This window comes from Podarcis tiliguerta, assembly GCF_965153285.1.
Source record: "Podarcis tiliguerta genome assembly, chromosome: 14".
Classification (NCBI taxonomy): domain Eukaryota; kingdom Metazoa; phylum Chordata; class Lepidosauria; order Squamata; family Lacertidae; genus Podarcis; species Podarcis tiliguerta.
In genome coordinates, this window is record NC_139547.1 from 53,711,699 (window position 1) to 53,724,561 (window position 12,863).

The 12,863-nt window shown below is 46.7% G+C and overlaps 1 protein-coding gene across 1 annotated transcript; it reads left to right on the top strand.

Moving 5' to 3' along the window:
- Positions 1 to 253: 253 nt before the first annotated feature.
- Positions 254 to 5,706, top strand: LOC310664768 (vomeronasal type-2 receptor 26-like; the record flags this gene model as incomplete). The annotated part of the gene is made up of 5 exons (XM_083414317.1): positions 254 to 415; positions 514 to 1,371; positions 2,914 to 3,141; positions 3,490 to 3,616; positions 4,808 to 5,706. The coding sequence occupies 5 exons, from the start codon at positions 254 to 256 to the stop codon at positions 5,704 to 5,706; spliced, it is 2,274 nt and encodes a 757-aa protein (XP_083270443.1).
- Positions 5,707 to 12,863: the final 7,157 nt, after the last annotated feature.

The following is a 12,863-nucleotide window of genomic DNA, read 5'->3' on the forward strand; positions in this document are numbered from 1 at the left end:
CCATGAAAGGAGAAATCTTTTTTGCTTGTTTGATTAAATAGCCAGTAACTCTCATTACAATTACCTGAGAAATAAATGCCAGCACTATTTTCTTTGGTTAATAGTCAACCATTCCCATTGCAGTTCCGTGCCAAAGAACTACCAGCATATTCTGGCCTTGGTTTTTGCCATCAGAGAGATTAATGAGAACCCCCAAATCCTTCCAAATATATCCTTGGGATTCCACATTCTCAACAGCTACTATGTAGCAAGAATGACTTATAAGGCCACCTTGAACCTGCTTACCAGACAGTATAAGCTTGTTCCCAACTTCCAGTGTGATGCCTGGAGCAACCTCATTGCTCTCATTGGGGCGCTGGCTTCTGAAACTTCTGCCAATGTGGCCACCATTTCCGCCATCTACAAGATGCCACAGGTGAGACCCAAGCATGGAGATATGGACATTTTAGAAGGATGGCTGATATTGTAATGCTCTATAGCCCATGTGATGAATTGTTATATATTTCTTTTCAGCTTACCTATGGGTCAATTTCCCCAGTGCAGGATGACAAAATCCTGTTCTCTTCCTTGTACAAGATGGTTCCACATGAAGCCCATCAGTACAAGGGGGTTGTCCGATTACTTCACCATTTCAGATGGACATGGATTGGGCTTGTTGCTGTAGATGATGACAATGGGGATCAGTTTTTGCAAACAATGGAGTCAATGTTATCCCAAAACGGCATCTGTTGTGCCTTCATATTTAGAACAGCAAAGAGGACTTATATGGAAGAGTTGATAGACATGGTTTTAAGACAGCTGGACAAATATCAAGTTTTAACGGATGGAAAAACCAGCGCATGTGTTGTAAATGGAGAAATTCCCTCCCTCCAAGTTTTAAGAATATTACTGTTTTTTGCAACAATGTATACATTGCCACCTGTGGGTAAAGCCTGGATTGTTACATCCCAATGGGATTTCGATTCAGTATCAATTCAAAGGCTTTGGGATATAGAAAGCTTCCATGGCGCCCTATCCTTCACAGTTCATTCAAAGGAGCCCCCTGGATTCCAAACATTTGTTGGGAGCATAAAACCCTTTTGGGAAAAAGGAGATGGTTTCGTTCAGAATTTCTGGGAGCAGGCATTCAGCTGCTCATTAAGAGATTCCACCGGGAATGTGGAAAGCATGGAGACCTGCACAGGCCAAGAGAAGTTGGAGAGCCTTCTTCATACTTTCTTTGAAATGCGTATGACCGGCCACAGCTACAATGTCTACAATGCTGCTTATGCTGTGGCTCATGCTTTGCATGCCACATATATGTTCACATCCAAATATGAACTATTAGTAAAAGGAGAGAGGGCGGCATTTCACAATATACAGCCATGGCAGGTAATTCCACCTCTTTGCTGAGATCTAGTGACTGTGTCATAAAACAAAACATATTTCACTCAGGCTGTACTAAACTGATGAATGCAATTTCTCTTGTGTTTCACCCAAATGGAATCTGGCTGTTTCCTTTTGGTGGTTGGAGTGGGGGTGGAGAAATGACTATATTTGCAGAAGATAATTGGAATGAACAACACCTGATTCCCCCCAGTTCCCAGGTACCTGGGGTTTTCTGAATCTATGTGCCCATTAAAAAGATGGATTCCTGCTTAGGCCCTGACTGGGGGCCACCATTATATTAGGCAACAGTTGAGAAAATATTCCACATGTACAGAGTTGGCAGATCGTTCCTTCAGCAGGTTAGGAAGGATGCAATACAATCAAATAATCCTCCTATAAGGGAACAGTGAGCTAAACATCTAAGGTAAAATAATAATACCTTATCAAACAACAACAACAACAACCCAAACCCAAATGTGCTTAATTTTAAAGTAGATGCAAAGATTTAAGGGCACCCATCCCAGTGTTTTATTTTGCTTTTTGAGGGGAGTCCTATGTGCGTCTCATCAGAAGTTCATGGAATGAGACTTACTGCCATATGAACTTGACCAGGAGCTTGTAAAGAGGACTTTTAAACAGGCTCATTTGCGAGGGATTGGTGGAAGAGACCGAAGAGAGTGAGACTGTTTCTTTAGGATTCAGGCTGGTTTCTTGTCTGAGCTGTTTGGAGGCTCGGTTGTGAGCTGGTTTGTGGCTCTTGGTGTGCTTGGCTGCATGCTCTGCTAAAGCACATGATCTGAGAGGAAGCCGGGCTGCATGAAGAAGTGGGCAAGGAGTTCTCTGCCAGCAGCAGTTCTCCTTAGCTGCTTGCAGACTCCAGGGGTGCAACTTGAATACAACATTAGGGGGCAGGTAAGCCCAGCCCTACATAACTGATCACAAGATGTGGCACATGCACACCATTTGACATGCAATGCCCATCAACTTTGGGAGGTCTGACCCCCTCAAATATTTTATTGCGGGGACTGAAGGGACCTTGGCCCCTAGGAGTTGGCCCCTATGGTACAAGCAGTACTGCCAGAGACAGCCTTCAACATATAGCAAGGAACTGGGAGACTCAGGGTAAGAAGCTGAAGCGCTTAGAGGCACAGGTGGTTTTTTCACCACTCCTTCCTGTTGAAGGTTGTGGCTCAGGAAAAGAGGGGGAAATACTGGAAGTAAACCACTGGCTGGACAGGTGGTGTTATCAGGAAAGATTTGGCTTCTTGGACCTGGCCTCCACTTCCTGAGAAAGGACATCTGGCAAGAGATTGGTTGCACCTCACAGCAGTTGGCCAAAATGTGTTTGTCTCATGAACTTGATGAGGAGAGCTTTAAATTAAATATTGAGGGGGAAAGAGACAATACTACAGACTGCGGGGAATACCTGGTACTGGGGAGAATAGCTTCATCTGACACCATCTGACACAAGTCCGCTCCATCTTTAGAGAAGCCTAGAACTCAGTAACTCACATTCTCACCGTGTTTCATTGTCTTTCACCAAAGCTCCACGGCTTTCTAAAGAACACCATGTTCAACAACAGTGTTGGAGAGAGTGTATATTTTGATGCAAATCAAGAATTAATTGTAGATTTTGATGTTACCAATTGGGTTACTCTCCCTAATGGATCATTTGAGAGAGTCAAAGTTGGAAGACTGGATCCTCAGGCTCCGGCAGGCAAAGAGTTAACTATTAATGATGACCAACTTGTGTGGCATAGAAGCTTCAACCAGGTGAGACAAAACTTCAACTGCAGGAATGAATAAAATGACTGGAAAGAGTTCCTATTTTGCCAGTGCAGAGTTCTGCCTGTTCAATTCTCCTGGGTAGCATTACGTTTGCAGACATTTGATTTCATACATTCATCCTTGAAAAATGCCATCTTTTTTAACTCTTAAGAGATCACTTCTGAAATAAGCCGGATTAAACACCACAATGTGCCAATTATTTCATGAACTGATTTGGGAAACCAAGTTAGGGACTCCTTCCTGAACCCACTTTGTCCCCTAAGAAAATGTTTCCAAGCTCAGGGCATGAGTGAGGGAAATCATGCTTATCTTACTGGTCACATTTCTGGACAGGTTGTGCCTCTTTCTGTGTGCAATGACAACTGCTATCCTGGTTACAGCAGGAAAAAGAAGGAGGGAGAGAAATTTTGCTGCTATAATTGTGCTCCATGTCCAGAAGGGATGATCTCTAACCAGAAAGGTAGGAGCCACAGTTAGTCAACAACTAGCTCTGGTGAGGTGGCCAAAGTATTGGAGCCTCAGCTTCAGGATCTGTCCTTCCAGTGAGCACTCAGGGCTGATTTCCTTAAGAATGGAGAGGTTTGATCTTCTTGCAGTCCATGGGACTCTCAAGGGTCTCCTCCAGCACCAGAATTCAAAAGCATCCATTCTTCGGCGATCAGCCTTCTTGATGGTCCAGCTCTCACTTCCATACATCACTACTGGGAAAACCATAGCTTTTACTATATGGACCTTTGTTGGCAAGGTGATGTCTTTACTTTTTAAGATGCGAAAATAATAAAACAAAATAATAATAAAACAAAATAATAATACCTATCATTTATAGAAAAGTTTTTGGTTTTTCATTGCAGCACACACATTATTCTAGAACCTTAATCCAAGTGGCCAGTAGCCAAGTTCAGGCGGGTGGGTGGAGTCTGAAAGGAGAGAAGACAGGAATCAGTGGAGAGGAGGAAAAGTCAAAGCTGGTGGAGGGGCAGAAATCGGGGGCAGATGGACAAAAACTTTCCACTGAAGAGATTGGTTAGCATGAATATAAAACTCTAAAGGCTGAATTTTCTAATTTTGCATACCAGGCAATTGTAATGGACAAACACATGGTGCTCTTTCTCCTTTTAATATTATTACCGTATTTCACCACATAATGGTCGCCACTGCATAATAGTCACACCCCCTTTCTTTGCTCCCTAAAATCAGTTCCAGAGCATTAACTGCATAATAGTGGCAGGACATCCTCAGCGCGCTTTCTCTGTGCCAGCCAAAGGCACAAGGGGAGTGGGCAGGGGGGGGGGGAGTTGCCATGAGCAACATGGACAGAAGTCTGTTCATGAATAAAAATTGTTTCCTCACATAATGGTCATGCCTCAGGTTCTTCCTCACGTAATTGTCGCACCCCCTTTTTTGTAAAGAAAAATCGGCACGAAAAATGTGACCATTATGTGGTGAAATACTGTCTTCCCACAGCACTCTTTTGGGAGGGAGGGAGAATCCTAAAGCTGGGTGAAAATTTTGCCAAAACACACATAGAAAATAAATGAGAGTTGTCAGTTCTGAATCAAATATTTCCTGGCTTATAGGTGCTTCTAATCTGCTCAAATTCAGTTATTCCCTGAATCAGCTGAAACATCTCTATATGCCATCCTTTTTTCAGACATGGATGCTTGTTTCATATGTCCAGAAGACCAATATCCCAACCAGGATAAAAACCAATGCATTCCCCGGGTTCTAAGCTACCTCTCTTACAAAGAACCTTTAGGAATCTTCCTCACAATGTTGGCTGTTTCGTTCTCTGTGATCACAGTTTTAATACTTGCAGTCTTTAGGAAGCACCAAGACACTCCCTTGGTCAAAGCCAACAACCGGACCCTCACCTACGTTCTCCTCATCTCCCTCCTTCTTTGCTTCCTCTGCTCTTTGCTCTTCATTGGGCAGCCTGGAAAGGCGACCTGTCTTCTTCGACAAATGGCTTTTGGCATTGTTTTCTCCTTGTCCGTTTCCACTGTTTTGGCAAAAACCATCACTGTGGTTCTAGCATTCATAGCAACCAAACCAGGATCCAGGATGAGGAAATGGGTGGGGAAAAGACTGGCGTATGGTATTGTTCTTTCTGGCTCATCGATTGAAGTGGCCATTTGCATGGTTTGGCTGGCTCATTCTCCTCCATTCCCCGATGCAGACATGCACTCTGTGAAAGGGGAGATCATCCTGGAATGCAATGAGGGCTCCGCTTCCATGTTCTACTCTGTCCTGGGTTACATGGGCTTCCTGGGCATTGCCAGTTTCACCGTGGCTTTCTTTGCCAGGAAGTTACCTGACAGTTTTAATGAAGCCAAATTCATCACCTTCAGCATGTTGGTGTTTTGCAGTGTGTGGCTGTCCTTTGTTCCAGCATACCTGAGCTCGAAAGGAAAATACATGGTAGCTGTGGAGATCTTCTCCATCTTGTCCTCCAGTGCTGGGTTACTGGGTTCTATTTTCTTCCCCAAATGCTATATCATTATTCTGAGGCCTGAGCTGAACAGCAAAGAACATTTAAGAAGGAGATCATAGTTGTTGTTGTTGTTTAAGTAGCATGTCTCTGTACATAGGTACTTCGGGTTAAGAACTTAATTCATTCCGGAGGTCCGTTCTTAACCTGAAACTGTTCTTAACCTGAGGTACCATTTTAGCTAATGGGGCCTCCTGCTGCCGCTGCTGCCAGAACACAATTTCTGTTCTCATCCTGAAGCAAAGTTCTTAACCTGAGGTACTATTTCTGGGTTAGCAGAGTCTGTAACCCGAAGCATCTGTAACCTGAAGCGTCTGTAACCCGAGGTACCACTGTATTCTTCATTAATACATAGTTCACTAGAAATGGCAAATTGGCCATGGAGATCATTACATCTTTGAGTGACACCAGTTCTTCAAGCACTTAAAAAATAATAATATTGTTATTAATGTAGAAAAGGTTCAAATTTGTATGAGAGTTTCTTTCATCTGTAAAATAAAGCTTTAACACATTAAACTTTGCAAAATAATATTTCTCAAAAGCACATTCTAGAGTTAAGACATTTGTTCACAGAATTTAAGACAGTTTCTGAGCCAATTGCAGACATGGGCAAAATTTGGTCCAATGAGGGACAGGCATCCATATCAGATGAGGACAGAGCTGATATCTCAGACTTAAGAGCTTAACTTGAGTTTCATTTCAACCAGCAATGAGGACTAAATTGTGCATATCAATGCCTATCTGAATGTGCCATGGTATTCCATGAAATTCACAAGTTGAAGGCTGCTTCTCCTTTACTGGCTTGGGAGAGAAATAGCCTTGGCTGGTTTAAATACCTCATACTGTGCTGAAACCTGTTCCCAAATTTCCTGGTTTTATGAGTCATCTGTGAAAAAGACTCCTGTCTGCTCCTCGTTACTGTTTATAGTTTTCCCCTTGTAATTTCCCTTTTTAATTCAGAGCATTCCCACATACTTCATGCGAACAAACGGGTTTGGTTCTGAAAGTATGCCAAAGAGGGGGTCACAAGGATCTTGGCTCATCAGGACCCTTTGCAAATTCTGGTTTGTAGTCCCTTATCAATAATAATAACAACAGTAATTTATTACTTGTACCCAGCCCATCTGACGGGGTTCCCCAAGCCACTCTGGGTGGCTTCCAATAATAATAATAATAATAAATTTTATTTATACCCCGCCCTCCCCAGCCAAAGCCGGGCTCAGGGCGGCTAACAACAATAAAAACAATCCAACATTCTAAAAACTTTCCACCATAAAATCAATCAGAAACAAATTGATGGCAACCAGCAAGCAGGACCCTGTGCAGATTGCCAGAGGAGGGGGTCAGGCTGCGCCCTGACCAAAGGCCTGGTGGAACAGCTCTGTCTTACAGGCCCTGCGGAAAGATGTCAAGTCCCGCAGGGCCCTAGTCTCTTGTGACAGAGCGTTCCACCAGATTGGTGCCACAGCCGAGAAAGCTCTGGCTCTAGTTGAGGCCAGCCTAACCTCTCTGAGGCCTGGGACCTTCAGGATGTTTTTATTTGCAGACCGTAGGTTTCTCTGTGGGGCATACCAGGAGAGGCGGTCCCGCAGGTACGAGGGTCCTAGGCCGTATAGGGCTTTAAAGGTTAAAACCAGCACCTTAAACCTGATCCTGTACTCCACCGGGAGCCAGTGCAGCTGATATAGTACTGGATGAATGTGATCTCGCAGTGACGACCCCATAAGGAGTCTCGCTGTGGCATTCTGCACCCATTGGAGTTTCTGAGTCAGTCTCAAGGGCAGCCCCACGTAGAGCGAGTTACAATAATCCAGTCTGGAGGTGACCGTCGCGTGGATCACAGTGGCTAGGTCAGGGCGAGAGAGATAAGGAGCCAACTGCTTAGCTTGGCGGAGATGAAAAAAAGCCGCCTTTGTTATAGCTGTAATCTGCGCCTCCATAGAGAGGGAGGTATCGAAGATTACACCCAAACTCTTAACGGACGATGCTGGCACTAGTTGCACCCCCGCAAGAGATGGGAGTTGCCCCCTCAATCCCATATCGCCCCGTCCCAGCCAGAGGACCTCTGTCTTCGAAGGATTTAACTTCAACCGGCTCCCACGAAACCATCCAGCCACAGCTTCCAGGCATCTGGTCAGTGTGTCTGGGGCCGAGTCAGGATGGCCATCCATCAACAGATAGAGTTGGGTGTCATCAGCATACTGATGGCAGCCCAGCCCAAAACTCCGGACAAGCTGGGCGAGGGGGCGCATAAAGATGTTAAAAAGCATCGGAGAGAGAATCGCACCCTGAGGCACTCCACACACCAGGGAGTGGCGCGATGACAATTCCCCCCCAAGTGCCACCCTCTGTCCCCGACCAGAGAGAAACGAGTGCAGCCGTTGAAGGACTGTGCCCTGGATCCCCACGTCGGCAAGGCGGTGCTCCAGGAGTTCGTGATCGACCATGTCGAAGGCTGCTGACAGGTCTAGAAGAATCAGCAGCCCCGACCCGCCTCGATCCAGCTGCCTGCGGAGATCATCTGTTAGGGCGACCAGAGCCGTCTCGGTCCCATGACCAGCACGGAAGCCGGACTGGAATGGATCGAGAGCCGATGTTTCATCCAGAAACCTACCAAGCTGTTCAGCAACCGCTCTCTCAATCACCTTATCCAGGAATGGAAGATTCGAAACCGGGCGGTAATTGGATAGATCTAAAGGATCTAATGATGTTTTCTTTAAGAGCGGACGCACCACTGCCTCCTTCAGTTCCCCTGGGAATATCCCAGTGCCAAGGGACAAATTGATGATATCACCCAGGGGGGCCCGCACCTCGTCTGGACACGCTCTAATCAGCCAAGACGGGCACGGGTCAAGAGGACAGGTGGTGGGCTTTCCAGCTCGGAGGAGTCTGTCCACATCGGCTGGGGATATCTGGTCAAAGTGGTCCAATACTGGACCCGAGGACAGTCGAGGGGCCTCCAGTTCCCTTATTGTGTCCAAATTGGCAGGGAGGTCATGGCGGAGCAACAGGACCTTCTCCGCAAAAAAGCTCGCAAATGCCTCACAGCTGTGTGTCGAATTGTTATTTAAATTTGGCTGTCCTTCAAGGGACGTTAAGGACCTAATTACCCTAAATAATTGCGCCGGGCGAGAGCTAGCGGATGCAATGGAGGCCGAGAAGTAGGACTTCTTAGCGGCCTTCACTGCCATCTCATAGGTTTTCATAAAAACCCTATAAGATGTTCTTGAGGCTCCGTCACGGGCACCCCGCCATACTCGCTCTAGCCGTCTGAGGTCCCGCTTCATTTTCCGAAGCTCCTCGGTAAACCAGGGAGCCCGGTTTCTGCGGGGTCGCAGAAGGCGCTTAGGTGCGATCTCATCGATGGCTGCTAGGAGCTGGGTATTCCAGCCCTCAACAAGCTCAGTCAATGAGTCGCCAGGGGGAGCAAGGTCCCGCAAGGCCTGACGGAATCTATCAGGGTCCATCAGCCTCTGCGGGCGAGCCCAAATCGGCTCGCCACCTAAGCAGGGTGGGGGTGGAACGTCAATCCTGGCTTTCAGAGCGCAGTGATCAGACCATGGCACCTTCATTGAGGGAAACATGATCACATCTATACCAACACCAAAGATCAAATCCAGCGTGTGGCCTGCTTGATGTGTGGGGCCCGAAACAAACTGGGAGAGCCCTAGTGTCGCCATGGAAGACACCAGGTCCAGAGCCTGTGAGGAGGGAGCGGCATCAGCATGGATGTTGAAGTCCCCCAATACCAATAGGTTAGGGAACTCCAAGGCCCAGCCGGCCACCGCCTCCAGCAGGCCTGACAGGGTGGCTGCTGGTGCGCTAGGTGGCCGGTACACCAGCCAGACAGCCAAGCTCTCCTCGGAGCCCCACACTAGGCCAACACATTCAATGCCGGGGATCGATGGCGATGGTAGAGCCCTGAAAGAACAATCTTCCCGGATTAATAGTGCCACCCCTCCCCCCCGGCCCACAGTCCGCGACTGGTGGAGGACGGAGAAACCTGGGGGCGCCATCTCTCGTAGGGTAACAGTATCCCCTTCGCGCACCCAGGTCTCCGTCACACAAGCCAGGTCGACCCCCTGTGAGATAAAGAAATCTCGCAGGGTGGCGGTTTTGTTGCCTATAGACCTGGCATTGCACAACACCAGTGACGGAGGTGAGTAATCCTTGCTCACCCTGCCCTCGTTCCTCGGGATGGGGCGCAGATTGGAAGGGGTACGAGCATATCCATATCTCGATCCCCTTCGCCTATAACATCTGCCCCCACCGCCATACCTCCCTCGCCCCACCACGGTAGCAATCCCAAGCCTCATACCAACCTCCATTTACAAGTAGAAAGCAAGCAAAAAACAAAAAACAAAAAAACAAAACAAAACAAAACAAAAAACAACAAAACAACAAAACAATTGTACCAAACAACACCAGTCCCCACCCCACTCAATAACCAACCCCAAACCAAAATAAAACGGAACAAAATAAACATACATCAATAAAAACCACCGTACGTGGTGGTACAACAAAGTAAAAAGTAAAAACCCCTTTAAAATACTTTAAAATAGATAAAAACATTTTTAACATTTGCTGCAGCAGCACCAGTGTCTTTAGAACTATAGCAGAGGGGAGTCTGGGCCCCGCCCCCTGGGCCAGGTGGGATCAGCCTGAGGAGGGAGCGGCCTTCCCAACTCACAGTGCAGCAGCAGCAGCAATGTCCCTGTGCCTCCTGAGGCCTCCTGAGGCCAGTGTGGTGTAGTGGTTAAGAGCGGTAGTCACGTAATCTGGGTAACCGGGTTCGCGTCTCCGCTCCTCCACATGCAGCTGCTGGGTGACCTTGGGCCAGTCACAGTCTCTCAGCCCCACTCACCTCACAGAGTGTTTGTTGTGGGGGAGGAAGGGAAAGGAGAATGTTAGCCGCTTTGAGACTCCTTAAAGGGAGTGAAAGGCGGGATATCAAATCCAAACTCTTCTTCTTCTTCTTCTCTTAAGCTGTGGCGATGGGGAGTCAGTCTGGGCCCCGCCCCCTGGGCCAGGTGGAATCAGCCTGAGGGGGGAGCGGCCTTCCCAACTCACAGTGCAGCAGCAGCAGAGAATACACAATACATCAAACATTAAAAGCTTCCTGATTCTGGGTTGCCTTCAGATGTTTATGGAAGGTCATATAAATGTTTATTTCTTTGACATCTGATGGGAGGGCGTTTCACTGGGCAGGCACCAGTATGGATTAGGCCCTACGCCGGGTTCCCTAACTTCATTTTTTGCAGTGAGGGAACCACCAGAAGGCCCTCAGAACTGGACCTCAGTGTCCAGGCTGAATGAAGGAGATGCTCCTTTGGGTATACAGGGCTGAGGCCGTTTAGGGCTTTAAAGGTCAGCACTAACACTTTGAATTGTGCCAGATCTTTCAGGACCAATGTTACATGGTCCCAGTCACCAGTCTGGCTTCCGAGTCACCTTCAATGGTAGCCTCACATAGAGTGCATTGCAGTAGTCCAAGAAGGAGATAAACAAAGCATGTACCACTCCGGCGGGACAGTGCACAGATGATAGGGTCTCAGCTGGTGTACCAGATGGAGTTAGGTAGACAGCCACCCTGGGCAGAGAATCCACCTGTGTCTCCATGACACTTCTTTTGTTCTACTAGAACTTAATATCAGATCACCCACGTCCACAAAGGCAAACGCCAGATCTAAGGCATGTCCATGGCTATGAGTAGGGCCAGATTGATTCAGGGACAGCCCCATGGAGGCCATGCTTTCCTTGAAGACCCGAGCGGCCCCTTGTAAGGCTGTGTCGGAATGGAGGTTAAAATCCCCTAGGACCACCAGGGTAGGCGTCTCTGGGAGAACATCTGACACAACCTGAAGCACTTGCACAGTGTATCCTTGGTGCAGTGGTGTGGGTGGTACACAAGCAGCAATCCAATACTGCCTCTATTACCCAGCTTCCATAACATGCACTAAGAAAACTGGGTCTCCCTAACAGGATGCCTGGTGAAAACTAATGACGTATTAAACATCACTGCAACCCCTGTTTCCCATCTACATGACTGTGCATAGGTAAGGTTATCCAACTTCCAAGTGAAAACCAAAACACCCCAAAATTGTTGAGCGAATTGTTCTATGAAAACGCCAAAAAAGATCCCCCTGGACGTCACTTCCGCCTTTGAAATCCAGGTAATGTCCAGGAAAATCTGGACCTATGGTAGCCTTATGCATAGGAGAAACTTGTTGGGCAAGCAGTAGCAAGAACAGGCCCAGCTGCCATGCCCAACCACATTCATGTTACACATGAGAGGTCAATTTCCCCATCCATGATCAAGTCATGGGTGACACTTTAAGGAACACCCTTGTTGATATGTGTGTCCTTCTTGCCAGGATCAGACCCAGAGGCAGGAATAATCTTCAAACTGAGCCTCCCTCCTCAGAAATGACATGGTCTGGTCCACAAGCAGGTCCTCCTCCTGCCACCAGGTGTCCCAATGCATCCCCCATAGTGGAACCTGATCATATTGATAAGTTCAAGAGGTTACTTAGAAACCCTTAATTGTACACCTAATTATGTAATGTGGATATCAAGTTCAGCACAAGGACACAGCCTGTATTGAGCTAACAAAGGACAATAAAGACATTTCTCATTGCTGTTCCATTTCAAAGATGCACCAGCCCATTCTGGCCTTGGCAATTGCTGTAAAGGAGAGCGAGAAGAATCCCAAACTTTTGCCAAACATCACTATAGGATTCCACATTATCAATGGCTGTTACATTGCAAAGATAAAGCCACCCTGACCCGGCTTTGTAGATTGCAAAGGGTTGTCCCCAATTTCATCTGTGTTTCTCAGAAACAATTAATTGCTGTCGATATGTGACTGAAGCCTGTGCCTTTATGGCCAATATTATTGCCATCTCCAAGATTCCACAGGTAGGTCATTATCAAGAGTATACAAAAACTTCATGACACATAATTTGAAATGCTTAAAAAAATTTTTTTTTGATTAATTTTCATTTTTCACATCACACATAAAACAGCATAACTCACAACGCATCAACCACATTGCTTACATAATTTTAAATGTTGTCTATTTTTAATCCACTGGAATTGTTATGTTCCATTTCATTCCATTATAAATATACCCCCCTTCCTCCCAAGGCAGACCAAGGTGGCCAAGAACAAGTGATAAAATAATAAAACCTCATATGGGCATCAAACCTACAACCTTTCC